Genomic DNA, 26,096 nt, shown 5'->3' on the forward strand with positions numbered 1-26,096 from the left:
TATCCTATGCCTGATTAAATGGTTTGTAGCATTTTAATATTTGCGTTTATTATTTGCAGGCTTGTCAGAATGGACAAATCTTTGACACGTTTTTTAACTGCTTTGGCCTTAAAGGGTTAGTATCAACATCTCTTTGAACTTTTTATGTTAAACTAATTTTTGGATAGTAGAGAGAGCAATGAGATTAAGTATCAAATTATGAAAATTGGAGAGAAAAAAATTCCAACTCATGGAGCTCATGGGGCATCCAACTAAAAATGCTCTGGATCATGTTGTATTAAACAGAATTTCGTTTTATTTGGACTTTAAACAATATAAAGTGTTTCAAACCACTCTGTCGTAATAAAAGGTGGAGTCAGTAAAAGAAATATGGGAGACCATATCAATGATTAGGTGCCACTTAAACGGATAGTTCATCCAAACATCATTCACTCCGTTTCATTTTGTTCCAAACCTAAAATCTAAATTCCTCTCATCTGCAAAACGCACAAGTACAGTGGCGATCAAATTAGAGAACAATCTATAAATACTTGTTTTTTTTCTGAAATATTGTTCATCTTCATCGCTCATACTTTAAATGGAATATTAGCTGCATATACCGCTTTTCTACTAACATGTTTGACAAAAAGAAAAAACTATATTTTGTGGAAAGCACAGTAGGTTTCTTAGCCATAACTTTGTCGCCAAATAAATGTTTCCCATCAGACTCAAATTAAACTTGCTCTCAGTGAACTTTGGACAAGTTCTCCTCTCTCCACACAACATGCTTCTCAGCAAAGGTGAGCTTAGCCTTTTGAATCTTTCTGCTGATGAGGGTCTTGGCCACTGCAGAGTGCGATTTCACTTCGACTTCTCTTAAACAGGCCGAGACAGATCCTTACCCTGTTCAGCGCTGAACTGGCAAGCAATTACAGCTGCAGTGCTGAACCGATTCCCTATTGAGAGTCTCCGCATTATCCTGTCCTCTCATGGGCAGTGTGATAAAAATCAAAAAACAAGTGTGACTGTGTCATTCGCTCCGCTGTTTTAATCAAGAGGATTACATCCCACATATGTGTGCGTATGTGATGCAGAATGTATTCAGTGTGGGATCATCAGATGTTTAATATGTGTTGTGAGTGTTTACGTGTTATGATGAATCAATAACTGAAAGCCTAAAGGAGTTTTGTGATAGAATGACGTTTGAAAGAATGTGAAAGGACATTCACTCACAGACACATCCTGACACACTCTCCAATCCCTCCCTTCCTAATTTCCTCCTTCACGTTCCTACACACTCTCTCTCCTCGGTTGACTCATTTGCTTGCAAGGGATTAAGCAGGATAGAGAGGGATTACACTTCTTTTTTCCAAGAGGACTTTTCCGTGCTCTGCTATGGTATACTATTCACGTTATTCCTCCGTTTATGCCATCATATCTGAGTGAGTTAAAACTGGCCATCATCATGCAAACCTTCTTTAGAAGCTCTTCAGTGTGTTAAATTCTAAACTGGGATATAAACAGAGAAGACAAACGGAACGTGAGGGAAGAAGGAGGTGAGTGAACAGGATTTGCTACTTAAATCTCTGCCTGGATGTGGGTTTGTGGTCCTTGCTTCCCAGACTTATCTACGAGGAAGCTCCCTGTGTGACAAATGTAGTATGCTGTTTATTTACAGTAATTATTAGCCCTTCCTTGTGTGAGTTCCTGGGATTCTCCAGTTGGATTCAACATTGTAAATTCTAGACATATCCTGCAGTCAACTATCAGATTTGGTTATGCAAATGGGCTCAAATGCAGAAACACTGAGGTAAAACCATTTTTAAAAGGACAGTAACTCTCAGAAAGGATATTTGAAAATATGACGTGAAGAGTTTTATATCACACCCATTTAGTCATAAAGTCTGAAATTAGGTGCACCCGTCTTGTTCAAAAGATATGTAAACTAATATCCAGTATTCACCTGTATTCTCCAGTATTCCAATATCCAATATTCACCTGCAGTGATCATAACAAATCATGTTTAGAAACATGCTCTTTCATCTGTTATTGTTAAGTAGCATTTTTTTTTTATCCAAAGCCACTCAGGGTGCAGTTATTACCAGGACAGGACCCTTAGAGTAACCTGTACTTAAGTGTTTTGCTCAAGGTCAAAACTGTGACAAGGGCATTCATGGACCACCTCCATTCTGGGATTTCTGGATTTAACCTAAAACCTCTGGGTTATCAGCCCTTACTCCTTAACCAGTTAATTTCCTTTAGTTTGCGTATTCAATTAGTTGTTTGGAATGTGTTGTCGACTACAGAAATACCAGAAACTACATGTATTTTTCAGGCTCTTCTCTCAGCTCATGACACAGTAAGTTTGAGGGACTATGAGCCAGATCTGCCACCACTGCCTAAAGACCTGCCTGAAGACGAGGAGGCCATGAGGATTGTTTGCTTGGTCAAAAACAATCAACCTCTGGTGAGCATGACCAGTAAAATGAGTGGCAGGCAAATCTAAGGCTTGCTTTTACTAACCTGTGATTTATTTTGACTCTTTCAATACGTTACTGAAGCCTGTCTTTCAGATCAGCATAGCAGCAAGGTTCAGTTATAAAGAATTGTTAAAAACCTTGTTGCTTAGGAAGAGCATATTTAGACATGAGGTTTTTCCTCCTATATTTCTTATGTTTTAGATTGTTAATTTTTTAAGTTCACTAATAGCTGACCTGATCAAGTGTTCTAGTAAAAGTGTTTCTGGTAACTTTGAGCTGTGTGTTGTCATGGATAGACTGGAGCTGGTAGAGAGTTTCAAAGCCACTGGGACGCTTTAAGGCACGCAACCCACTATGGACTCTTCTCAGCTGGGAGACGTCTGGCTGGAGGCTTAGATGCCATGTTGGATGGTTCCACATCCACCAAGACTCCTGCGTCCCCAAGCGTTATTGCTCCCACCACTGTACACCACTGCAACGCTTTGGGCAGTTGCCACCAGAACAAAACATTATGGAAACAGAGCCTCAGTTCCTCCACCCCTTGTGTCTGTAGCTCTGTTGTAATTGGTAAGGACCAAAACCCTGTATTTGGAGGTTCCCATTATTACATCCATCGAGATTTGCGACTTGTATGCCTCTGCTGAAAGCATTATCTAATTAGTGTTCTTTGTCTTCTTGTCTTCATTCATTTCACCATTCATTTCTCATTCTTTCTCTGAAGACAATTTGATTGACAATTTGGACAGTGGGGACAAGAGTGATTGCAGTTCTGTGCTACATAAATTTTCCCAACCGTCCCCATGGATTTCCTCATCATCTTGCTGCTTTCATGCTTCAAATCCTTCTCCAAAACCTTCTAGAACCACCCCTCACGCCCAAACCGCTCCCCCAAGCCCAATGCACTGTCATCGGGTAAGGGAGACCATCACATGCTCCCATACAAGGCCGGCAAAAGAGGAAGGTCTGAATGAATTGTGGAATACATTGCAGCAGGCCACCAGCTGCATGGAGCGCAGTTCTGAAAACGTACACCTGCTTGGTGAGAGGATGGCCGCAGCTACCGAACGCATCTCTGAGAGCGTGCAGGAGAATTCTCAGGCTTTGGAGATGCTAACGCATGTAGTGGAGAAGCTCCAAGAGCTAGTATCCACAAGCAACACAACTTCAGAATCACCACATGGCACAGAGACTGCAAGTAGAGTGGTTAACCGGATGGGTAGCAGATCGCTCAGTGTTCCCAACAGTCCAGCTATTGCCTCATCCTCTCGCTTTCCTCATTGTCCTTCTGGCTCCTCTTCCTCCTCTTCTTCTTCATCTGCCATCACTTTGCTGGAGAAGCCAGTGCTATCAAAGGGTAAATCTTTTAATGCCAAAACAAATCCATCACCATCTTCTCAAAGGAGACAGGTTGATGTACAACACCGGATGACCAATGGCTCCTTGACATCCAGCCCTGCCCAAAACCGCAAAGTGAATAGCAGCACATTTAGATGTTTCATTAGCCAGAAGAAAAAGAAAAACAAGAAAAATGAATAAGGCCACTTCCACGTTTCCACGGTTATGAACATCCTTTCATATTCTTGCTGTCTCAAGCATGCAGGTCTTTCAAATCTTTAATATGTGTGTGTTCTTCTGATATGTCACCACTGCTCATTGATTTTACCATTGTCACATTAGTGCTTGTCCAACCTTTTTGGAAGTGATATTTTGAGTGTTTTGTTTGTTTTTTTTAATTGGTCATTCTCATTGGTTTAATATGACTGTTCATTCACATATCATAATTTCTCTTAATTTTTTGATTATTCTTTAGATTTTTTTAAAGATCATTGCAGTTCATTTAGTCATTGAATATTGTTCCTGTCATGCCACTTCCATCAGATGTCTGATGAATGCATATTTTGTGCTTGATTCATATCAATTGAAGCCTTGTAGATATTTGGATTGATGTCTGCTTTCTTCTAACATATAGGGAGCAACAATCAGGAGAGATGATGTGACAGGAGAAATATACATTGCTCGTGTTATACATGGAGGACTGGCTGACCGCAGTGGTGAGTGTTGCCTGGCTGTACTATTTTTCTGAGTCCCTACTCTCTATTTTTGTATATTAGTATTAAATTTCTCATGGAGTCCTGTTTCTTGTCTGTTTGCTTGTTGTTGAAGGTCTCTTGCATGCTGGAGACAGGCTGGTGGAGGTAAACGGCCATCCTGTATTTGGATTGGAACCAGAACAGATTATACAAATTCTGGTTAGTACACATACAGTATACTCTCCTATAATATGTTGTTCCACAGCATGGTATTCTGTTACACTTGTGTGCTTCATTCCCATCCGGGTCACGGCACCAGTGTCAAGTCAAGTTGCCTTTATAGCTTTAGACTGATCTGTATTGATTCTCAGCAATCTGAAACAAATTCAATTCAGCTATAAGCAGTTCTACAAAAGGCAGCAATGTCATTAGCCAATTTAGTGTCAACGTCATTTTTGCAATATGTGATTCAGCTGTAAAGTAGCTCTACAGAAAACAATAGTGCCATCATTTTTTTACAGTAAGGGATCCCAAACCAAGGATCTGCTGTACCACACTACGATACTATGATAACTATGATAAAGAACACTATATTCCCACCAGTCCAGCGATTGCCTTATCCTCTCGCTTTTTTCATTTGTCCTTTCATGCTCCTCTTCCTCCTCATCTGTCATTACTGTGCTAGAGCAACCAGTGCTATCAAGGTACAGCAAGGTATCCTAAACCAAGGATCTGTTGTACCAAACAACAACTATTCCCATTTCATTTAATGGGGAATCTGTGATCAACAAGTAAATAATGATAAATCATCAATAGTCATTCATTTTTGTGTCTTCATTTCCTACCACAGGCTCACTCCCATGGAACCATAATGTTTAAGGTGGTTCCCATCACTGACAGGCCAGTCAACAACCAAACCATGGTGAGTTAACAAATCTCAACACTAGATCTACATTAGTCTATATACAATATTAGTCTAGATCTGTTTGAAAAAATATTGTGCATCCAGTTCCCTGAATTAAACAGTATATTTGGCTCACTGGGAGTTTTCAGAAAAGCAGGAGAACCAACTATTGAAACAATGACACACACTACTTTACTTTCCCCAAATGTGCAGCACACAACATTTCAAAATGCATTTGCTTTGACCTTCAATTTGCAGTATGACGAATGTTCCAGAAGTAAAACCAGCTTAACATCTTTATCTTTGATAATTATTTTATTAGACTAACAAGAATAAAAACATTTTATACAAACTTGGAAAAAAATACATAACTGTTTTTATGTCCAAAAACATTATTAGATTCTACAGATTAAATTATGCATGCAGTGAGGTCATCATGTGACAACACATTGGCATACTACTGATGTTTTTAATGGCTTTGCTCTCCTCACAAGCTGTATGTGCGTGCCATGGTGGACTACAATCCCCACATGGACCCTTCCATTCCCTGCGCAGATGCCGGCATGGCATTCAGGAAGGGAGATATCCTGGAGATTGTGGATCAGTCAGACACTCTCTGGTGGCAGGCTGTAAAACTACCCAGTATCTCTGCCTGCGCTGGCCTCATTCCGTCCACCAGCTTGCTGAAAAGGTCAGTTCTAAGTAGTCAGGGGTTAAAGTTCGGTGACAATAATTACACATCAGCATAGGCTGTGTGATGATGTGATGAGATTTGGCAGCGGACTTGAATGTGATGTGAGATTATGCTGATAATCACTGCCGGCCCCAATTTTAAAACCCAAATGTGACTGTGTGTGCATTTGTAGGAAGCAAAAAGAGTTATGGTGGTCTCAGCCTTATCATCCTCACACTTGTGTCAAAACCTGTGAGTAAACAGTATATGCTGTTATTGAATTATATTTGCGTTTACTCAATATGGTTTTAATTCAACTGTTTTGTATCGGCTGTCTTTTGTTTCCATGCTAACATGCAGTGAGCACAGTGGATGAAGGTGAGCATTTAGTCCAGTCTAGAAATACACTGACCTGTAGGTTACAATGTTCACACTGCCCACCAAAATAGACTTACAAGGAGTTTAGCAGAAGTGTGGGCACAGAAAATATGGTAAAAATGCACTACAAACCTTTTTTTAAATAATTATTATAGTTTCTAACATTGTAACTATTTATCAACAAAGTCTTTTGCATTATAGGCTTTTATGAATCTTGGAAAATGTTGGTGGGATCAAGCCACTCAATACATCTTTTGTGGTTTATGCAAGTTCCATACACCGAAACATGAACATAAACAGCACTTTAAATATTCAGTAAATCCAGTTGATTTACTACACTACTGTTCAAAAGTTTGGAGTGGGTAAGATTTGATTTTGAAAGAAGTAATGTATTTGAAAGATGATTTGTTATGCTTACCAAGGCTGCATTTATTTGATCAAAATACAGTAAAAACAGATATATTGTGAAATATTATTACAATGTAAAATAAGTGCTTTTTTTATATTATGTTATCTGTGATTCGTTCCTATGATGCTAAGAATTGAATTTTCAGTATCATTACTCCAGTCTTCAGTGTCACATGATCCTTCAGAAATCATTGTAATATACTGATTTGCTGCTCAAGAAACATTTCTTATTATCAATAATAAAAAAGTAGTGCTGCTTAATATTTTTGTGCAAACACTGCTTGTGCATGCAATGTGAAACAGACCTTAGTCTCTGATATCTTTCTTTTTTCCCCCACTTTTTTATTCTTACAGAAGATGACATGAATTCCATAGATGAAAAATGTGTAGAAGCAGGTATTTCCTTGCCTGATTTAAATGAGTATTAAAACCTTAGCTATATAATGCTTGTTATACTTATACATATGTGTTTTTGTTTCCTAACACGCAGATGAGGAGGCGTTTGAATCTGGTAGGTAAGTCCTGGGAGAAACATGTACTGAATTCAGATTTAGGGTCAATGTTTCCGTCGTTAACAGAACTGCCCCCTGACCTGAACTATAGAAACAGCTAGATTTGTTAAGAAATATGGTATTAAAGATGAATTTTGGTTACAGATTTTTGAGTGCAGCAGTAAATACTGTAAATAAATTGCCTCTGATCACTTTTGTTCCTGTTTCCTTCTTGATGATTCATCAGAAGAGCTAAAGGATGGTGAGTGTATATAACTCAGTACTGTAGAAATCATAAAGTTTAATATTAATTGCTGTTGCTGATTTGATTTTTATTTCAATGAGTCATTGCTAATTGTTCTGTGTTTGTTAATTGATGCATTAACTGTGTCTGGTGTTGTGCTTCAGAGGAGAGTGAATTCAGCACCAATATTGAAGGGATTTACCTGAGTGAGTGACTCTCAGATATTACAGAATTTACTGGTTTATATTTACTACAGCAGATTTACGGAAGTCCATTTCTGCCACGGACCATAAAAAATGGCAAAAGCTAATTACAACTTTTGTACATCTCACAATTTAGACCCACCCACCCCCCCACACACAATTGTAAGAAAAAATTATTGCAATTCATAGTTCATATCTCTCAATTCTGCATCTATATGTCATAATTCTGACCCCCTCCCCCCCACAGTTTTTTCCCCACATTAAGATAAAAAAGGTTTTATCTTACAAGTCTGTCTTTTTTCCTCATAATTGTAAGTTCATATTTCAAAATGTAGACTTTTCTTCTCAGAATTGCCAGTTTATATCTCAAATATGCAAGTCAGAACTGTAAGATAAAATTTGCAATTACCTTTTTATTTTTTTATCCAATGACAGAAATGGGCTTCCATGACATTTCAATGGTTCACAGCATCCTAACACTGACTAGATAAAGGCAACTTTGGTTGGTTTTGGTTTAGCTATGACTTTGTTGTAGATACCTACATTTTGCACATACTAATGATTAAAGTGAATGAATATTGACCAGTCAGGTAGAAGATGATATAAAAGCTGTCTTTTTTTTTTAGATGTTAGTTTGGTTGTAAAATCATTATTACATATTATATGCATTGATTATATTACATTTAAAAAATAAATACAACACTTTCCACTCGTTAACTTTTCTGATTCTGTAGCATCATATGATTCTTTGCATTTATGATTGTGCTTTTATTCTGTGTACATCTTATTGTGTGTATGCCAGCTGGTTTTCGACGAAGTCTGCGTCTCTGTCGCCAACGGAGAGGTCAGGCATTTGGAACGTCCCAGTTCTGCACCCTACGCTGTCCCACGAGCTGTTACAGTTCACTGGCCAAACCGTATGAGGAGGTGGTGCGGTACCAGCACCACCCAGAGCACCCACACCGCCTCATAGCTCTGCTGGGTGAGTGTGTCTCACGGGGCTAAAATCAGCCAGCATATTACCTTGTAGATCTTGTACAACTTACTGTAGCTGCGTCCCTGCATGCGCATTATCATGTATGTTCTGAAACCGTATTCTGCCGTCAGGTCCGTCTGGGGTCGGGGTAAATGAGTTACGCAGGAGAATAATTGAGATCAATCCCAAGGTCTACCAAGGAGCCGTTCCCCGTGAGTTTCATTCTACATATATGACTTTGTGTGATATAATTGTACATATGTAAAAATGTACATGCGTGCTGATTTTGAAGTTGACTTTAATTTCCACTTAGATACCACAAGGCCACCCAAATGCCATGAGGAATCTGGCAGAGAATATCACTTTATCAGCCGAGAGCAGTTTGACACCATGGTCTGCAATCACAGGTGGTCTAAATATACTCGGCTGTGCATAAACAGATAATGTTTCCAGATTTACTATGTTTTTGGGAGGGACTGTATAATCTTTCTATTGTTTTGTAATCTTAAGTAGGTCTGTGACCCTTTTCTTTCTTTCTTCCTCAGGTTTATTGAGTTTGGGGAGTTGAGAGGTCATCACTATGGCACTAGCGTGGATGCGGTTAAAGATGTTTTGGCGAGTGGGAAGATCTGTGTGATTGACATTGAGCCATATGTGAGTTTCTCTTGGAACTATATTCATCTGTTGTTATAAGTGGTGCTTGCTAAGGTTTATTGCTAATATTTTGGGTTAGGAACAACCCCTTAACTCGTGTTCAGATCTGTTGAAGAGAAGAGTGTTATTTTAGTGTTATTAATATACTATCTATACTACTATATACTATTTTTAGTTATTGTTAACTAAAAATTTGACTACAAAAACATTTTAGTTACTTGAAATAAAGCTCAAATAAAATGTAAAATACTATAGTAGATGAAAAATGTAAACTGAACAAAAGAAATCCTGCCATGGCAACTTGCTGAAATAAGTTGAAACACTAAAATTACTAAAATAATAATTAAAAACTAAAGCTGAAAAAATGTAACTTTTAATTTTAGTTACATTTCTGTAATTTTTGGGTGCTTTTGCCATTTTCATCATTTTCTTATCATTATGTTACATATATATTTAAATATTACTATTTCGGTTTAATTCATTTTTGTTTCAGTTTTAGTTTTTATTTCCAGTTAGTAATTTTAGTGCTTCAACTTAGTTGCCCAGTTCATTTGTAATTTTCATTTAAAGTTTTTCATCCAATATTTATACTTTATTTTATTTCCGCTTTATTTCAGTTAACAAACATGCTACAATCATTTTAGTTTTAGTAAACAATAATAACCCTGGAAGAGAATTGTGCTATTATTATGCTACAATAATTGTTTAATTGGATTACACCTGACTTGTTCTGATGCTTTCTATGTTCTTGATCTCCAGGCATTAGAGTCAGTGAGGACTGCCGAGCTGAGGGCGTATGTCATCTTTATAAAGCCTCCTACTGTTGAGCAGATGAAATGCACACGAATGAACTCGCATATCATCACAAATTACTACACCAGCCGACCTTTTAAGGTGAGCTAGCATCTTTACCTATGTCCACTCGATTTATTTTTTACCTTTCAATTTATGGTTAGTGTCTTAAAAGTACAGTATTTCCATTAATCTCTGTATTTTCTCTCTCTCTCGAGACAGGATGAAGATTTTCAGGAGATAGAAGATGCAGGACGCAATATGGAACAGCATTACTGTCAGTTCTTTGATCATGTGATAGTAAACGACGGCCTGCAGGCCGCATGTGTGCAGCTGCTGACCGCAGTGAGGAGAGCTCAGGATGAACCGCAGTGGGTACCGGCTGCATGGATCAGACCAACTGACCAGTCTTAATATGAAGAGCTCAGGGATACTATAGGAGAGCGGATGGGCATGAACATGCAAATAAACTTTTTTTGGGGTGAGGATCATGTGTTTTGTCTGTAAAATGTTCCGTCTGAATGCAAAATATGTTTACATTTTTTTCAGATGTCAATCTTTTCTTCGCCCTTGTGAAAAAATAAATAAAACCTAAACATCTATTAAGCTCTCCAAAAGAGATTTGGTATTTTTGAGCACTCTTAATCCGTTTTAAACTGTATTTGATTGTGAGGATTTTCAGGTCTGGAGTGACAAGGCGTTAATCAGAAGAACTGAACTAACGTCACTTGAGTTGATGTGTTAATGGGACAGTGGAATTTGAAAGAAATTAAACTTTTCACACCTAATGTTATGCACATGTCCTTTTAAGGTTTTCCATTAAAGTCTATTCATAAAAAACAGGTGCTTCTATATTAAAGGTGCTGTATGTAAGTTTTTGACTCTACTAAAGCATAAAAATACTGTAAGGTCCGCGCACCTGGCCCAAGGAAGGTATCCAGTGGCGGATGAAGGTCTCTTGCGTGTTCGGTCTTTTCAGCGCGCCGAGTTATTCAATTTAGGTTTAACTCAATCTGACTCCATTTTAGTATCTGAATTCTAATTTAGGTTGAAAGGCCCATTGGTTGTTTGTCGGTCTCTGATTATTCTTACATTAACTTATTCTAATTAACTCTTTACTTTGTATTTTTTCTCGTTCATTAGGAATCTATGTCGCTTAGGATGCCTCACGGCGGCCGCTATGCGTGGGCTCCACGATCACAAACTCGCCAGTTTGATCCTTATTCAGAGGTTTATGGCTAATACTATTTACTTTAAATAGTAGGTTTGTTTAGCCCCCTACAATTACCCATGTAATGCTCAAACAATAATCAGCGGTTCTTCTAGACCCTTAGTCTAGACCCCAATAGTTATTATAACTACGTACAACTTAATTAACACTTCAAATATTAATCAGCGGTTCTTCTAGACCCTTAGTCTAGACCCCAATAGTTATTATAACTACGTACAACTTAATTAAAGCTGGGAGATCAAAGTATTCTAGTTTCTTTTATCCTTACAATACCATAATATATTTGCAGATATTTAAGAAACATGCTAAGTTGCTGCCGACTTTATTTCAGTGTAGTGACGTATTTCCAGCTGAAACGGAATATTGAGTAGAGGGCAGGGTTTTATTTTTGCGCTCCTCCTCTCTGTCTCTCACTCATAGCAACCTAACGGTTGGAGGGGTGTGTTTAAGGATATTCTGCCCAAGCCATCAAACTGACGTCATCAGAGAATGAATGCGGAAGCAAATGTTCAGATTTTGATTAAAGATTATGAAGACAAACAAATTTTTTCAGCGCATTAACTTGCACGGATTAATTGTTTACATCAAGACTAGCAATGTGCACTAGTAAAGTAAATAAAGTAAATTTTGATTTAATGCGGACTTTAACATACTTGTTTATCTGAAAAACAATGCTACAGTCAGTTATTCTCCTTTGAAAATGTGCGTTCCGGGCCGGAATGTCGGTCTTTGTTTTGGTTTGTGAAACCTGCCCACTGCCAGTTTACCCAATTGTATTTCGGGACCCCGGGTTGCCAGTTGGCATAAAACACAGCGTATTTCATTTCATTCATCGTCAAGTGCGCTCGGTCCTGTTGGTGTCTTCAATCTGGCAACCTGTGTGTGCTTCAAGTCTGAGGAGGAGGGGCGGGGTGGAGAAACCCTCTCCAATATTTTGAATTTGGACTGCAATACCTAGTTCAATCACTAGGTGTTAAACCTACACACAGCACCTTTAAAGAGGTCATATGATGTTGCTAAAAAGAACATTATTTTGTGTATTTGGTGTAATGAAATATGTTTATGCGGTTTAAGGTTCAAAAAACACATTATTTTCCACATACTGTACATTATTGTTTCTCCTCTATGCCCCGCCTTTCTGAAACGCGTCGATTTTTACAAAGCTCATCGGTCTGAAAAGCGAGGTGTGCTCTAATTGGCCAGCTATCCAGTGCGTTGTGATTGGCCGAATTCCTCAAGCGTGTGACGGAAATGTTACCCTTACCATATTGTGATGCCTGCGGCAACCACATGTCACAACCCCAGGCTGGACTCCGCTTTGTCCACGATGAAAGCCGATCCGGCGATCAACAGCGCGAAGTTGATGTATTCCCTCAGCGACCAGCACGGATCAGCTCCAGGCATGACGAAGCGATATCGTCCTCTTTGGAAGGCCAAACAAAGTAGTTTCGCTTTCACAATGAAACACACAGCGCCTTTACTACATGCGGCGGCAGCAACAATACTACAGCGAGAATAAAAGTTACGCCTTCTTTCTTTGCATGAACATTTGAGCGGCGTTATGCAAATCTTCCCAGATAGTGACGTAGGTATGTGGGGAGAAAGACGTTTTTCTAAAATAAATGTGTGTGTGTGTGTGTGTGTGTGTGTGTGTATGTATATATATATATATATATATATGTATAATTTTTTTAATAACTGACCGTTTTACCCATTTCAGTCATAAACTCAGTTATAAAAATTTAGCAAACATCTTTTTATTATTATTTTTTCAAACTTGCATATTTGACATGCCTATTTTCCAGCTCTTGAGACGTTCTTCAAAAATAATTGTAAATAAAAAGAATAAGATATAATAGGATCATATAGTCTTTCTAGACAAACAAGTATTTTAAAACGTAGGTGTAATAAGGCTTTTGTGTACATTGTAGCATGATTTCCAGCCATCTGGCTTGCCCTTTTATACGTATAATTACGTTCTGAATTGCTGCGCGCCTCTAGTACGTACAGTACGTCAGGGAAGTTAGACACGCCCACCCGTCTCCAACATCAACAATAGACAACGTGCAAAACAAAATCTCAGACCACAAACGACATGAAAATACAAAGATAATTTCTGCTCAGTAGGTAACTCGACAGAGCTTTTGTTATTCAACTCCGAAGTATGGATACGGAAGCAAAGGTTTGTTACGTGTTTAAATGAGAAGCATCGTGTTCTGTTGGCAAACAGTTACTGACAGACGCTAATGAAACTACTTCATCCTTTAGTGTGCATGTTCAGAGCTGTTGTTTAAATATTATTATTATATTATATGATTGTAGGTTCCCAGCACAAGGAGAAGAGATCTCCCTCCCATTCCTCAAGGACAGAGGGTAAGTCTGGGATATTCATAACATAGCCTGTGTGTTTGTATCTTCTTGTTGAGCCTTTGAGCTGTTGTTGATAAGTCTTTACATTTCTTTTTAATTTGAGTACAAGCTTCACATTGACAAGCACAACAGTAGTCATAAAGGTCAACTCTCTAGGAGTCTGATGCTTTTGCTCCCCCTGTAGTGTAGGTTTGTAAATGTTGAGGACTAGGCTTTCTGGGTTTATCCATTGCAATCTGTTTAAACCTCTTACATTATGCTTAAGAATATATAGAATATATAGTCTGGATTGAAGCAATACCTTATTAATGCAATAATAAATACAGTCAGTGCTAGGGTGAACATGTACATTTAGATACACATTAGAATAAATCTCAGAAGATAAACCTACTTTTATTGGTAAAAGGGTAAATCTCACAAAAATGGTTGAGAATTGCCTAGATCATATTTGACCCCTAAATCATAAGGACATTTATCCTAATTTGGGGGCTACTAAGGTTTTTTTTTAAAGGTATTCTTACATTATTTTCGTTACATTTAAGCATAATTCTCATTTAAATTTTCATTAATGTGATGTTGATCAAAAGTAAAGGCATTATAAAAAAAATTCTATTTCAAATAAATGTCCTTTTCAACATTCTTTTCATTAAATAATCCTGAACTGAATACTCATCAAGGCTGAGTCAAAATACTGTTTAATTAAATAAATGCATAAGTAAGTAAGCGGTGGTGGTGTATGTGTTTATGTCAGAAGGTAGAGTAACAGTATTTGATGGTGACTCCTGAGTAGCTCCTCCTTTACATAATCCTGCTGCTTGGCAGATGCTCGTCTCCGATTTAGACTCGCATTAATCCTTGCTTTAAGTGCTCAGAGATGTTTGTTTGTACATGTCCCTTGTGTCCCCCCTGTACTCTTGAGTGGAATGGCGAAAAAGCCGACGGTAAGCTTTGTTAGACACAATATACAAATGTGGAGCCCTCAACAGGTTCAGCATCTGATGCTTGAGTTTCATTGGAACTCTTTATTGCTAACCTAATATTACTTTTGAACATTTTAGCGGGGACCACGAGCATTGCCATCTATGCCAAGGTAAGCTCACCTAGCAGATCAGATGTTGTTTAAATTGTAATTGTTTTATACAGGGAAGTCATATGCTCTTCTTTTCTTCCTTATACCTTCAAACGCACAGTCAGGACACAGCAGGTGAGTGTTTCTCTTTGAAATGTTTTTCCACATTTGAGATCTCTTGGTCCAATCTTATTATGTATTTGAGTAGGTAATAATGTTTAAAATTTGATGACGAGTCAGTTAGATTGATTTGCCTAAGGTAAAATTGCCGTTTATTGGTCAGTTAACATTAGATTATGTAATGAAGCTCTTCTGTTGTCCTTCAAAGAGGAGATTCCTGCTCCAAAGAGTAGGAAAAAGAAGGCCAAGAGGGATGTGGAGAGTGTGGATGAACATGATGGTGAGTTTAGGTGATATAAGCAACACACATGATAGGAGAGAGTGGGGCTAGTTGTCATAAGGGCTAAATCTCAGCAACTGTAAGGTCAAATGTCCAATGACTTGTTTCAAACCAGTGTTATTTTAGTATCATTGATATATTATTATAGTTTTTGTTAATATTTTGAATGAGATTTTATTTAAATAATCATTTTACTGGGGAACTTTGTGATTGTTTTTGTCATTTTAATTAGTTTTTATATGATTTTTGTATTTATAAATGTTAGTTCATTTAGTTTTATTATTTCAGTACTTCAAGTTAAATGACTTTTTATGGTTTTAGTCAACTATATTTTTTAAACACCATTTTAAAACTATCATAAATTTGGATGCTTTTGTTATATCCTTCAAACCATATTTTTTGTCATATCCTTTAAACCATATTTAACTGTTGGGAAACAATTGAAGATAATAAATGTGTTCATGAACAAATATAACATGATTTGATGGCAAATGGTTTGATCTTTTTGAATTTAGCCTTTTTAATGTTTTATTGATTTGTGCATAATTATTAAAAAATATTTAACTTTATTTTATTTTTGTCTTCAAGCTGCTATTCATTAGCAGGTTCCCATTTTGGCATGTTGGTGCAAAAGTGCTTCTAAGCTATTGGGTCTTTAAGTGGTTTAAAGTAGTGCAGTGCACTAAATCAGCAAATTAAAGTTGTGTTGCCATTGCTTTTCCAATCCGTGTTGGAATTGCGTACACATTTTACATAGTAGAATACATGGCTACTTTTGAATGGCTTTCAAAAGAGAGACAAAGATGGAGAAAGATGCTTTTTTGGAACAACATCTTCCAGCAGAGTCTGGATACTAGACCTTGCAACCAGACAAACTTGACTGCTTGGTATCACCTGTAGAAGCATGGTGTGTGCATGTGATGAGTTTGTTTCACCCTTGACCTTTGTAGATGGTGGAATGGAAATGGGAGGGCTTACCAGTCGCAGACAGTCTGAATGTCAGGAACCTTTGAGCCCAGAACCTGTGGACAATCAGCCACAAAGGAGGAAAAAGAAGAAGAAAGCACAAGCAATTGGTAGAAACACTGTTCAAAACCATGTCCTGTTCACTACAACTCATCTGATACCTTACTTTTGAACATTTTAGCGGGGACCACGAGCATTGCCATCTATGCCAAGGTAAGCTCACCTAGCAGATCAGATGTTGTTTAAATTGTAATTGTTTTATACAGGGAAGTCATATGCTCTTCTTTTCTTTCCTCTTTCTTCCTTATACCTTCAAACGCACAGTCAGGACACAGCAGGTGAGTGTTTCTCTTTGAAATGTTTTTCCACATTTGAGATCTCTTGGTCCAATCTTATTATGTATTTGAGTAGGTAATAATGTTTAAAATTTGATGACGAGTCAGTTAGATTGATTTGCCTAAGGTAAAATTGCCGTTTATTGGTCAGTTAACATTAGATTATGTAATGAAGCTCTTCTGTTGTCCTTCAAAGAGGAGATTCCTGCTCCAAAGAGTAGGAAAAAGAAGGCCAAGAGGGATGTGGAGAGTGTGGATGAACATGATGGTGAGTTTAGGTGATATAAGCAACACACATGATAGGAGAGAGTGGGGCTAGTTGTCATAAGGGCTAAATCTCAGCAACTGTAAGGTCAAATGTCCAATGACTTGTTTCAAACCAGTGTTATTTTAGTATCATTGATATATTATTATAGTTTTTGTTAATATTTTGAATGAGATTTTATTTAAATAATCATTTTACTGGGGAACTTTGTGATTGTTTTTGTCATTTTAATTAGTTTTTATATGATTTTTGTATTTATAAATGTTAGTTCATTTAGTTTTATTATTTCAGTACTTCAAGTTAAATGACTTTTTATGGTTTTAGTCAACTATATTTTTTAAACACCATTTTAAAACTATCATAAATTTGGATGCTTTTGTTATATCCTTCAAACCATATTTTTTGTCATATCCTTTAAACCATATTTAACTGTTGGGAAACAATTGAAGATAATAAATGTGTTCATGAACAAATATAACATGATTTGATGGCAAATGGTTTGATCTTTTTGAATTTAGCCTTTTTAATGTTTTATTGATTTGTGCATAATTATTAAAAAATATTTAACTTTATTTTATTTTTGTCTTCAAGCTGCTATTCATTAGCAGGTTCCCATTTTGGCATGTTGGTGCAAAAGTGCTTCTAAGCTATTGGGTCTTTAAGTGGTTTAAAGTAGTGCAGTGCACTAAATCAGCAAATTAAAGTTGTGTTGCCATTGCTTTTCCAATCCGTGTTGGAATTGCGTACACATTTTACATAGTAGAATACATGGCTACTTTTGAATGGCTTTCAAAAGAGAGACAAAGATGGAGAAAGATGCTTTTTTGGAACAACATCTTCCAGCAGAGTCTGGATACTAGACCTTGCAACCAGACAAACTTGACTGCTTGGTATCACCTGTAGAAGCATGGTGTGTGCATGTGATGAGTTTGTTTCACCCTTGACCTTTGTAGATGGTGGAATGGAAATGGGAGGGCTTACCAGTCGCAGACAGTCTGAATGTCAGGAACCTTTGAGCCCAGAACCTGTGGACAATCAGCCACAAAGGAGGAAAAAGAAGAAGAAAGCACAAGCAATTGGTAGAAACACTGTTCAAAACCATGTCCTGTTCACTACAACTCATCTGATACCTGTAGAGGTGAGATTTTATTAACATAGACACCCCAGAAATAATGCTGATTTGCTCTTACTGGTCAGATGTGGAGGGAGATCAGACAGACTTGGTGTCAAATGGAGATATGTTGGATCAGCATGTCGACGAAGAGGTGACGCGCAAACCAAAAAAGAGGAAGTAAGTCTTTTTTTTTACCTTAAACAGGTTATTGAAAGGCTCCAGTTATTTTTCATGCACCACTGATGTGTCGTTTTTTATGAAAGCTCTATTGGATTTAATTTGTCATTTCTCCAGAGTGAAACCTAAAGTCACAGAAACACAGTCCAACAACGAATTGGACATAGAGGATGATGATATCATCACAGACCCCCAGGTGCCTGTCCCCCAGCATTCCTTGTTCTCCGCTCCCCAAGGACAGAGCCAGCCTGTGGGGAAGGTGTTTGTGGAGAGGAGCCGTAAGTTTCAAGCAGAATAATGTGTATATGGTGTGCAGGTGTTTGCTTAAGACTGTTTGCTTGTTCATACATTGCAACTTTTGACATCTAAACATTTCAGTATTTCTAAGGTGAAGTTGTTTGTATGCAAGGTACTCTTTATATCATGAAATGAAGGTGAAGTGACCATGTATCTTTGGTGGCAGGTCGTTTTCAAGCAGCTGAGCGAGTGGACCAGTGGAAGGCCAGTGGCCCGATGGAGCAGAGCTTTATGGACAGCCGCTCAGTGTGGACCACTAGAGATGTCTCCTTGAGACTGCACAGCGGCTTCAGGTTTGCTTTCAACATCTGGTTTTAAATGAAACTTTATTTTCCAATTTGTTTAGATCTGTGCGGTTGCTTTAGACTTCAACTTAAAGGAGTCATGAACTGACTTTTTAAAAAATTTTGTACTGTTCTCTTAGGTCCACTTATAATGTTATCAAGATTTTTACATCAAAAAGCATCATAATTTAGAAGTTGTAGGCTATTTTCGGTCCTGTTTTTGAGCCCCCTCATCAGAACGCTCTGTTTGAATAGGCGTGGCGGATTGTAGACTCGGAAGTAAACGCCCATTGCTATGATTGGCTAACAGTTGTGTATGTTTGACAGCCTACATCCTTCACAGATGGACGCTGCTGTCATTTAGGTCAAACACACATAAATACTCAGTACATATCAAATGATTTGTAATAAAATACAAAGCAATAGTGATCACATAATGAAAACAGTTTCTCACACTTGTGTGTTGCGACATTACCGTCGGATCCAATATAGTCGGCACAGCATCGTCTTTTTGTTTCAATCTTTCTGAAAATCCATGTTTGTAAACAAATCCGCAGTTAAATGAAGTGAACAAAGGACCAAGTTCTTACTGGCACGGTCTGGAATTTCATTAAAAATAAAGTTCGTCCACTCTTTCCTAAAGTTGGGATCAGAAGGAAGGCAATGCAAAGACTATTTTCTCCACAACTTGGCACTGCACAGCTTTTTGTTTTCTTCGGAGCCATCTTTATCGCTTGGTTTCTGCGTAGACCTGCACACCTCTCTCGTAAACACTACATGTGCGAATTTGTGGGTGGGGCTAAACAGGCAGCGATGTAGAAGCAGGCGTTGATCATCTTCTGCGGAGGCGGTGCTTATCCACACTATTACATCATAAAGTGGCACATTCCACAAGCAGTCGTTTTGGCAGACTGGCTTGAATATACAGGTGCATCTCAATAGATTAGAATGTCGTGGAAAAGTTCATTTATTTCAGTAATTCAACTCAAATTGTGAAACTCGTGTATTAAATAAATTCAATGCACACCGACTGAAGTAGTTTAAGTCTTTGGTTCTTTTAATTGTGATGATTTTGGCTCACATTTAACAAAAACCCATATTCTAAAAAATATTCTAGTCTAAAGAAGCTGAACCTAACAGGCTTTAAACAAAGTCTTTAGATTTGTGATGTTGTGCTTGTTCAATGGCTGACCTTCTATTTAAGACCCATGTCACATGTTTTAGTTTTTGGTGGAAAATAAAAAGATTAAAAAAAATTAATAAATCAAGAGGAGTGTTAAAGCTTATTACATTTTACTAATTGAATTTACTCAAAATGTGATGTGTTATTATAGTTAGAGAAGTTAATAGTCAACAATTAGTATTTAAGAACATATTACTTACAAATAAACAAAAGATTTTGTATAAATACACTACTGTTCAAAAGTTTATTATTACAGTAAAAGCAGTAAAAATATGGAATATTAGATATATAAATATAAAGAGCTCTTTTCTATTTTAAATTATTTTAAAATTCTATATATTCCTGTGATGGCAAAGACCAATTTTGAGCAGCCAAACAGTCCTTCAGAAATCATTCTAATATGCTGACTTGGTGCTCAGGTAACATTTCTTATTATCACACATGAAAATGGTTGTGATGCTTAATATTTTTGTTGAAACCATGATACTTTAAACAAAATATTTTTTGATGAATAAAGTTCAAAATAATATCACTTTTTAAAACAGAATGTTTTTGTAACCTTATAAATGTCTTTACCGTCACCTTTATTCAGTTTATTGCATACTTGCTGAGCAAAAGAAAAAAAAAAATCTCACTGACCCCCAAACTTATGAATGCTGAAAGACTGTTTTCTAAACCTTGACTGTTGTTACTACACAGGGTGATTGGCCTGTTTTCTCATGGTTTCCTGGCTGGTTATGCTGTATGGAATATCATTGTGGTCTATGTTTTGGCTGGGGAACAGATGAGCACTTTTTCCAACCTACTCCAGCAGTATAATACCCTGGCCTACCCCGCCCAGTCCCTGCTCTACCTGCTGCTGGCCCTCAGCACTGTTTCTGCCTTCGACAGGTGAATCACCAACCATAATGCCATTTCACGTGAACTAACACAAACAAAAGTCCAGTGCACTGTTGCCATAAATATCTGTAGATGCCGGAGCCCTTGAGATTAAACTACACTTAACTACTTTGATCTCTCTCCAAACAGGTTGAATCTTGCCAAAGCCGCTACGACCATGAGGAGTTTACTGACCCTCAGTCCTGTGGCGCTTGCTTCCTTCTGTGAGTTTATCACATGTCTGTCAAAAAATTGATTTATGCACTCATACAGGAGCCATATATATATATATATATGAATGATGAAAACCGCAATGTTTTCATGTACACCTTTTCTTTTTCAGTGTACTTTTCAGCACTCGTTTTATCATTAAGCCAGCAGATGACGAGTGATCGCATCAATCTCTATAATCAGTACTCCAGCTATAATGTGACACTCTGGTAAGACCCTCTCATTAGAGCATGCTGGGTAAATGCTGTACAGTAATAAGAGCCGAGCGGTTGTGGTGTCTCCTCTCAGGCAGCCGGGCTCAGAGCGCAGCATCCTTTACCCCTGGATCATAGTAAACCTGGTGGTCACTTTGCTGGTCGGGCTGGCCTGGGTTCTGATGTCAACAAGTCCAGATATCGACCACACAGAAGGTAAACACTGCAGGATGTTCTTTTCGCATACCAACATCTTATCCAGTGGTTTAAATGGTAGTGTACCGTATATATATATAGCACATTAGTAGGTACATAAAGTATTCATTCTGAACATATCTTGGTGTTCAAAACTGAAATTTTAAAGTTAGAAATTAAACTTGCATGAATATTACATGCATGTTTTTTCCCCCTGTAGAGTTTTTAATGTTGATGGAAATGGAACATCCAAAAGCAGAAGAGAAGGGAAACATCACTGCATAAGGCACCTGAAGGCATTTTTTCTACTGTATTTTGATACATGGTTGATTTGTCATTGTATATATATTAAAAATGTCAAACACTTGCCTATTGTAAGGTCTCAGCAATACAATTTTTTTTTTTTTTTTTTTTTTTTAAATAAACCATTCTTCATCTGATCGATATACAAGTGATTTCACAAGAGGCCACATTCTTTTGGCATTTTATTAATGTCACACTGGAGCGGGCTGAGGGCGAGGTTTGGCCCGCTGAATTAAAACAGCCACCACAAGCCCACAGACACCAAACACAGTGAGCGCTCCTGCCGCCCATAATCCATAATCCAATATCTGTGGGACTAGAAGACATACATTTCCAGGTTAAGGCTAGTTTGCATGGGTTGTTCACTGCATGAATATAAAATAAAAAAAACATAACATCGATTTTTTTATACCTTCTTTATCTGCTAGATTATCAGAAACTGGCAAATGGGGTACAAGTATGACCTCCCCACTTGAAACTACAACCTTTTCCTCAGAATCCTTCAAGTCTTCTGAAATGGCCCTTCCTAAAAAAAGAAAAAAAAATTCTTAATGATGATGATATTGTATGTAGATTTATTTTAATTAAACCAATTAATAACTTAACATTATTGTTATGTTATCATCCTTGTCATTAGCGATATGGTGGCCGATATATCGTGCATCCCTACTTGTCATTAATATGCATTAAATGTGAAATTATAAATTACATTCGTGGTTTATTTAAATTAATATTACTAAAAATAATTTATACACAACAACCAATGTATTAATAAATTTATTATAATAATAATAATAACAACAACAACAACAACAACAACTACTACTAACAACATTTGTTAATAATTACCATCATTTTTATTTATATTTTATTACTACCATTACACATTTCTTCATAATAATAATAACAACAACAACAACAACAACTAATAATACATTTGTTAATTACAATAATTGTATTATTTATTTTATTACTACTACCAGTACATATGTCTTAATAATAACAACAACAACGTCATTATGACATGTTAAAGTATTTAAAATAATTGTTTAATAATTTAGCAGTTATTAATATTATTAAGAATTATTTCTTAAGGGTTACGTTATTATAATTAAATGACTGAAAATGCATGCATTTTTATTAAAATAGCTAAATATTAACATTAATACACAACCAATATGTTCAATTAATAATATTAATGATAGCAAATATTTATTATTAAATATTTGTTATTACTAATTATTATTATTATTATTATTAACCACAACATCTAGAATCTTCTATAGGTGCACTCACTTGTCCTGCTGCCACAGCTGGGCTCACATGACTCAGTGGTGGAGGGGTGGCAAACAGACGTAGTGCAGTGAATGAAAATCTGTTATAGACGTGGCAGAGGACAATAAGATAATGAGAGCCAAGGAGAACATGTGGTGGGCAAGACGGTACATACCCTTTCCTGCTGAGGTGCAAGCGAGGACTGATCTACAAAGGTGAACATCTTCACAACGAAACGTTTGTAGTGAGATGGGTACTGCAGTCCAGACTGTGCAACGGGAAGCACTGTGGTCAGGTGAGGGTCTTCCTTATATGGACAGCTATGAAGAGTAATAAGACAACGGAACATGTAAACCATTGTATAATTGAGGCAGTTTCAGTTGTTTTGGCATCAAGTCAACACATTGACACTAAATGCCCACGTTTCCTTAGATAAATTAGAGAAGTGGAGCAAATATGAAAGAATTCAGATTTACCCATTTATCACAAGGTCCCACTGAGGCAGGCTCAGGGATTCAGGATTTGAAGTGGTCCAGCAGTGGTCCAGGACCAGGATGAGATTTGGATCAGTCCTCTCCAGAATCCGCACCTCCACATACACTGGTTCTCTCAAAACCTTAGTAACAGGGTAGTCTGCCTCCGAGTAGTACGAGGTGTACATATCCTCTTAAATACACAAAGAGAATATTTAATTAACTACATCGCATTGTACAGTGATAGTCTTTGACCTGGTAATGAACGCATTCCATATTAGTATTCAAGGAAGTTTTACAGTACCCCATATTTCAACATTAATAATAATAATAAATGTTTCCGGAGCAACATGATTTCTGAAGGACCATGTGACAGTGAAGACTGAAGTAATGATGCTAAAAATTCAGCTTTGACACAGGAATAAATTATATTTTAATACATTAAAACAGAAATAGTTATTTTAAAAATTGTAATAATATTACTACTAATATTCTACTTTACTTTTTTGATGAAATGAATGCAGCCTTTGTGCATAAAAGACTCGTTTCAAAAACAAATCTCCCCAACCTCATTCTTATGATAGTGTATTTAGAAATTACTGTTACTTTTGTACCAAGTTTCTGTAACGTTTTGGGTCCTGAAGAACAGTCAAATTTCTAGATTTTTTTGGGACTTGTTCTCGTTTGACCAGGAACATTTCAGGATGACTTGGCAAAACGTGCTTAAATGAAATAATAAAACTCATCCAGTTTACTATGTAAGCCACATTTCAATCAATCAAACTTTATTTATAAGGCACTTTAAAAACACCAAAGTGATGTACAGAAAAATAAAACTCATACAAGACATAAAATACAACTAAAACACATTAAGAGACCATAGAAAAACTAAAATAAATAACCAGATATCGACATCAGGTGTCAAAGGCCAAGGAAAAAATTTTTAAGAGACGATTTAAATAAAGCCAATGAAGAGGCCTTCTGCTCACCATCAGAGCATCCTTTAGTGCTGCACTGTCCATCGGCGAGCCTGAGCTCCACTCGGAGTGGACCGTTCTGAGAGACAGGGGGAGGAGGAGGAACTGTATTCACCTCCACCACCAGAGCCTCTACAGCTGATCCCGAATACCTGCACTGGAACTTCAGCCTTCAAGACACAGACAGGAAATACTGGGCCCCCTTCCACCGATCATACCAAAAACTTCAACATAAAAACAGACGTGCCTCCTCACTCATAAGAACTGTCTCTTGTAATTGATCCACGAGGTCCAACGCCCACTTCATACGCGGAAGACATCATGTTCTCATAAATAACAAAACCCCTTTCTTCCTGAAGGATATAATGGAGGACAAAGAATAGTGACCATAGGGTAAACTAAAACTCTCCCACCATTCATACCCACCTTCATTCTGGTGCCACAGGAGCTGACAGTAAACTGATAGATGGCAAAGCTGGCAGTGCTGCCGACAGGAGCGCAGAGGTCACTGGGGTCATTCTCCAGCATGTGGATGGAGTCTAAACTGATGTGCGGCATGGTGGCATCTCGAGCAACCACCAATACAAACTGCCCATCTCTCGTGCACTGCAGAGTGACTGGAAGAAACGGGGGGGAAAAAAAAAAAAAAAACTAACTTAAATGATTTCAGCAAATGGCTGCAATATAACAAAGAGTGAAAAATTTAAGGGGGTCTGAATACTTTCCGTTCCCACTGTGTGTGTATATTTACTCAAAGCTTAAATGGTAGTGTATCACAGTTACCACGAAATATTAGGCAGCAACTGTTTTCAACATTGATAACAACAAGAAATGTTAATTGAGCACCAAATAGAGCATATTACAATGATTTCTGAAGAATAATGTCATACTGAAGACTGGCTGCTAAAGAAACAAAACAAAATCAGTTTTGCCATCAATATATTTAGTTTATTTGTAATAATATTTCTACAGTATTACTGTTTTTACAGCATGAGAAACTTCTGTCATACATATTGGGAGAGATTAAAAGTACTAGCCTAAATAGGATGAATTTCTCACGCTCACCTGCCTTGCCATAGAAACAGCCCTGCGCATCATAACAGCAGCTGATATCCTCACATTCATCTGAAGCGATGCCAGCCTCTCCACACTCGATGCGTTCATACTGCTCCAGCACACAGCGCTGAGAGCCGGAGAAAGACGAGCTCCTCTGACTCAACTCCGGCGAAAGCGGAACCCTCTGCTGCGGGGGAAACTCCTTCAGAGCCGGCGAGAGTGATGAACCACCGGCCTGGTACTGCGGCGTCTGCCAGCGAGACTGCGGATCCCGAGCTTTGCTCGAATATACACTAAGCGTAAACGCAATTAATGCTGTCATTACTGACATTTTGCGGCTTACTTTCGCTAAGTAGCTACTTTTTCCTGTGTGTCACATTTAAAGAGTTCATAACGAGCCTAATTATCTTTAGCTCCGCCCCCTTGATTATAAACAAACTCATGTGGTAAAAAAACGACGAACGTTATTTATAATTAAAATAAACCAATATTGCAAAAATATATGTAATAAAGGACGGACAATAAAGATTGATATACTTATATTAACCTTATCAGGTATATGTGGGTACAAAAAAATCATGGAAGATGTGTTGGTTAAAAAAATATCTTC

At 37.5% G+C, this 26,096-nt stretch overlaps 3 protein-coding genes across 6 annotated transcripts; 2 read left to right on the top strand and 1 right to left on the bottom strand.

Annotated features, from left to right (window-relative positions):
* Positions 1-1,374: 1,374 nt before the first annotated feature.
* LOC107581425 (MAGUK p55 subfamily member 4-like) lies at positions 1,375-10,982 on the top strand. The gene is made up of 19 exons (XM_016266983.1): positions 1,375-1,421; positions 1,504-1,535; positions 2,286-2,446; positions 4,429-4,510; positions 4,623-4,708; positions 5,340-5,411; positions 5,888-6,084; positions 6,260-6,318; positions 6,427-6,444; positions 7,207-7,248; positions 7,343-7,363; positions 7,591-7,605; positions 7,752-7,793; positions 8,593-8,772; positions 8,898-8,978; positions 9,080-9,173; positions 9,312-9,420; positions 10,180-10,314; positions 10,435-10,982. The coding sequence occupies exons 1-19, from the start codon at positions 1,375-1,377 to the stop codon at positions 10,624-10,626; spliced, it is 1,665 nt and encodes a 554-aa protein (XP_016122469.1). The 3' UTR covers positions 10,627-10,982.
* Positions 10,203-25,861, bottom strand: zp2l2 (zona pellucida glycoprotein 2, like 2). 2 transcript variants are annotated; one of them, XM_016266880.1, is made up of 11 exons: positions 25,496-25,861; positions 24,857-25,047; positions 24,686-24,783; positions 24,443-24,600; positions 23,457-23,646; positions 23,156-23,300; positions 23,002-23,080; positions 22,118-22,231; positions 21,879-22,021; positions 12,342-12,345; positions 10,203-10,214 (listed from the first exon to the last, which is right to left on the bottom strand). In XM_016266880.1, the coding sequence occupies exons 1-9, from the start codon at positions 25,815-25,817 to the stop codon at positions 21,897-21,899; spliced, it is 1,422 nt and encodes a 473-aa protein (XP_016122366.1). In that variant the 5' UTR covers positions 25,818-25,861; the 3' UTR covers positions 10,203-10,214; positions 12,342-12,345; positions 21,879-21,896. The 2 variants fall into 2 exon arrangements, with proteins under 2 accessions (XP_016122366.1, XP_016122365.1); XM_016266879.1 differs by lacking the exons at positions 10,203-10,214; positions 12,342-12,345 and having other exon boundaries at positions 21,832-22,021.
* tmem237b (transmembrane protein 237b) lies at positions 13,462-21,789 on the top strand. 3 transcript variants are annotated; one of them, XM_016266883.1, is made up of 14 exons: positions 13,462-13,625; positions 13,766-13,816; positions 14,872-14,903; positions 15,004-15,017; positions 15,211-15,282; positions 16,233-16,358; positions 18,046-18,139; positions 18,257-18,417; positions 18,603-18,729; positions 20,603-20,794; positions 20,933-21,006; positions 21,126-21,222; positions 21,302-21,423; positions 21,623-21,789. In XM_016266883.1, the coding sequence occupies exons 1-14, from the start codon at positions 13,608-13,610 to the stop codon at positions 21,685-21,687; spliced, it is 1,245 nt and encodes a 414-aa protein (XP_016122369.1). In that variant the 5' UTR covers positions 13,462-13,607; the 3' UTR covers positions 21,688-21,789. The 3 variants fall into 3 exon arrangements, with proteins under 3 accessions (XP_016122369.1, XP_016122370.1, XP_016122371.1); XM_016266884.1 differs by lacking the exons at positions 13,462-13,625; positions 13,766-13,816 and adding an exon at positions 14,512-14,754; XM_016266885.1 differs by lacking the exons at positions 13,462-13,625; positions 13,766-13,816; positions 14,872-14,903; ... (1 more) ...; positions 15,211-15,282; positions 16,233-16,358 and adding exons at positions 16,414-16,461; positions 16,573-16,586; positions 16,780-16,851; positions 17,802-17,927.
* Positions 25,862-26,096: the final 235 nt, after the last annotated feature.

Source organism: Sinocyclocheilus grahami, unplaced genomic scaffold (genome assembly GCF_001515645.1).
Source record: "Sinocyclocheilus grahami isolate Dianchi unplaced genomic scaffold, SAMN03320097.WGS_v1.1 scaffold34.1, whole genome shotgun sequence".
NCBI classification, from domain to species: Eukaryota; Metazoa; Chordata; class Actinopteri; order Cypriniformes; family Cyprinidae; genus Sinocyclocheilus; species Sinocyclocheilus grahami.

What these genes read in the sequence shown, in the direction of transcription:
- zp2l2 (XM_016266880.1), bottom strand. Translation starts at nt 25,817, where the DNA reads ATGTCAGTAATGACAGCATTAATTGCGTTTACGCTTAGTGTATATTCG. An exon ending in CTGTTTCTATGGCAAGGCAG is followed by an intron (nt 25,048 to 25,495) that starts GTGAGCGTGAGA and finishes CGTTTCTTCCAG; the next exon opens with TCACTCTGCAGTGCACGAGA. An exon ending in CCTGTGGCACCAGAATGAAG is followed by an intron (nt 24,784 to 24,856) that starts GTGGGTATGAAT and finishes TATATCCTTCAG; the next exon opens with GAAGAAAGGGGTTTTGTTAT.
- LOC107581425 (XM_016266983.1), top strand. Translation starts at nt 1,375, where the DNA reads ATGGTATACTATTCACGTTATTCCTCCGTTTATGCCATCATATCTGA. An exon ending in GTTTATGCCATCATATCTGA is followed by an intron (nt 1,422 to 1,503) that starts GTGAGTTAAAAC and finishes GGATATAAACAG; the next exon opens with AGAAGACAAACGGAACGTGA. An exon ending in AACAGATTATACAAATTCTG is followed by an intron (nt 4,709 to 5,339) that starts GTTAGTACACAT and finishes TTCCTACCACAG; the next exon opens with GCTCACTCCCATGGAACCAT.
- tmem237b (XM_016266883.1), top strand. An exon ending in GAGTGTGGATGAACATGATG is followed by an intron (nt 15,283 to 16,232) that starts GTGAGTTTAGGT and finishes TGACCTTTGTAG; the next exon opens with ATGGTGGAATGGAAATGGGA. An exon ending in CGCAAACCAAAAAAGAGGAA is followed by an intron (nt 18,140 to 18,256) that starts GTAAGTCTTTTT and finishes TCATTTCTCCAG; the next exon opens with AGTGAAACCTAAAGTCACAG.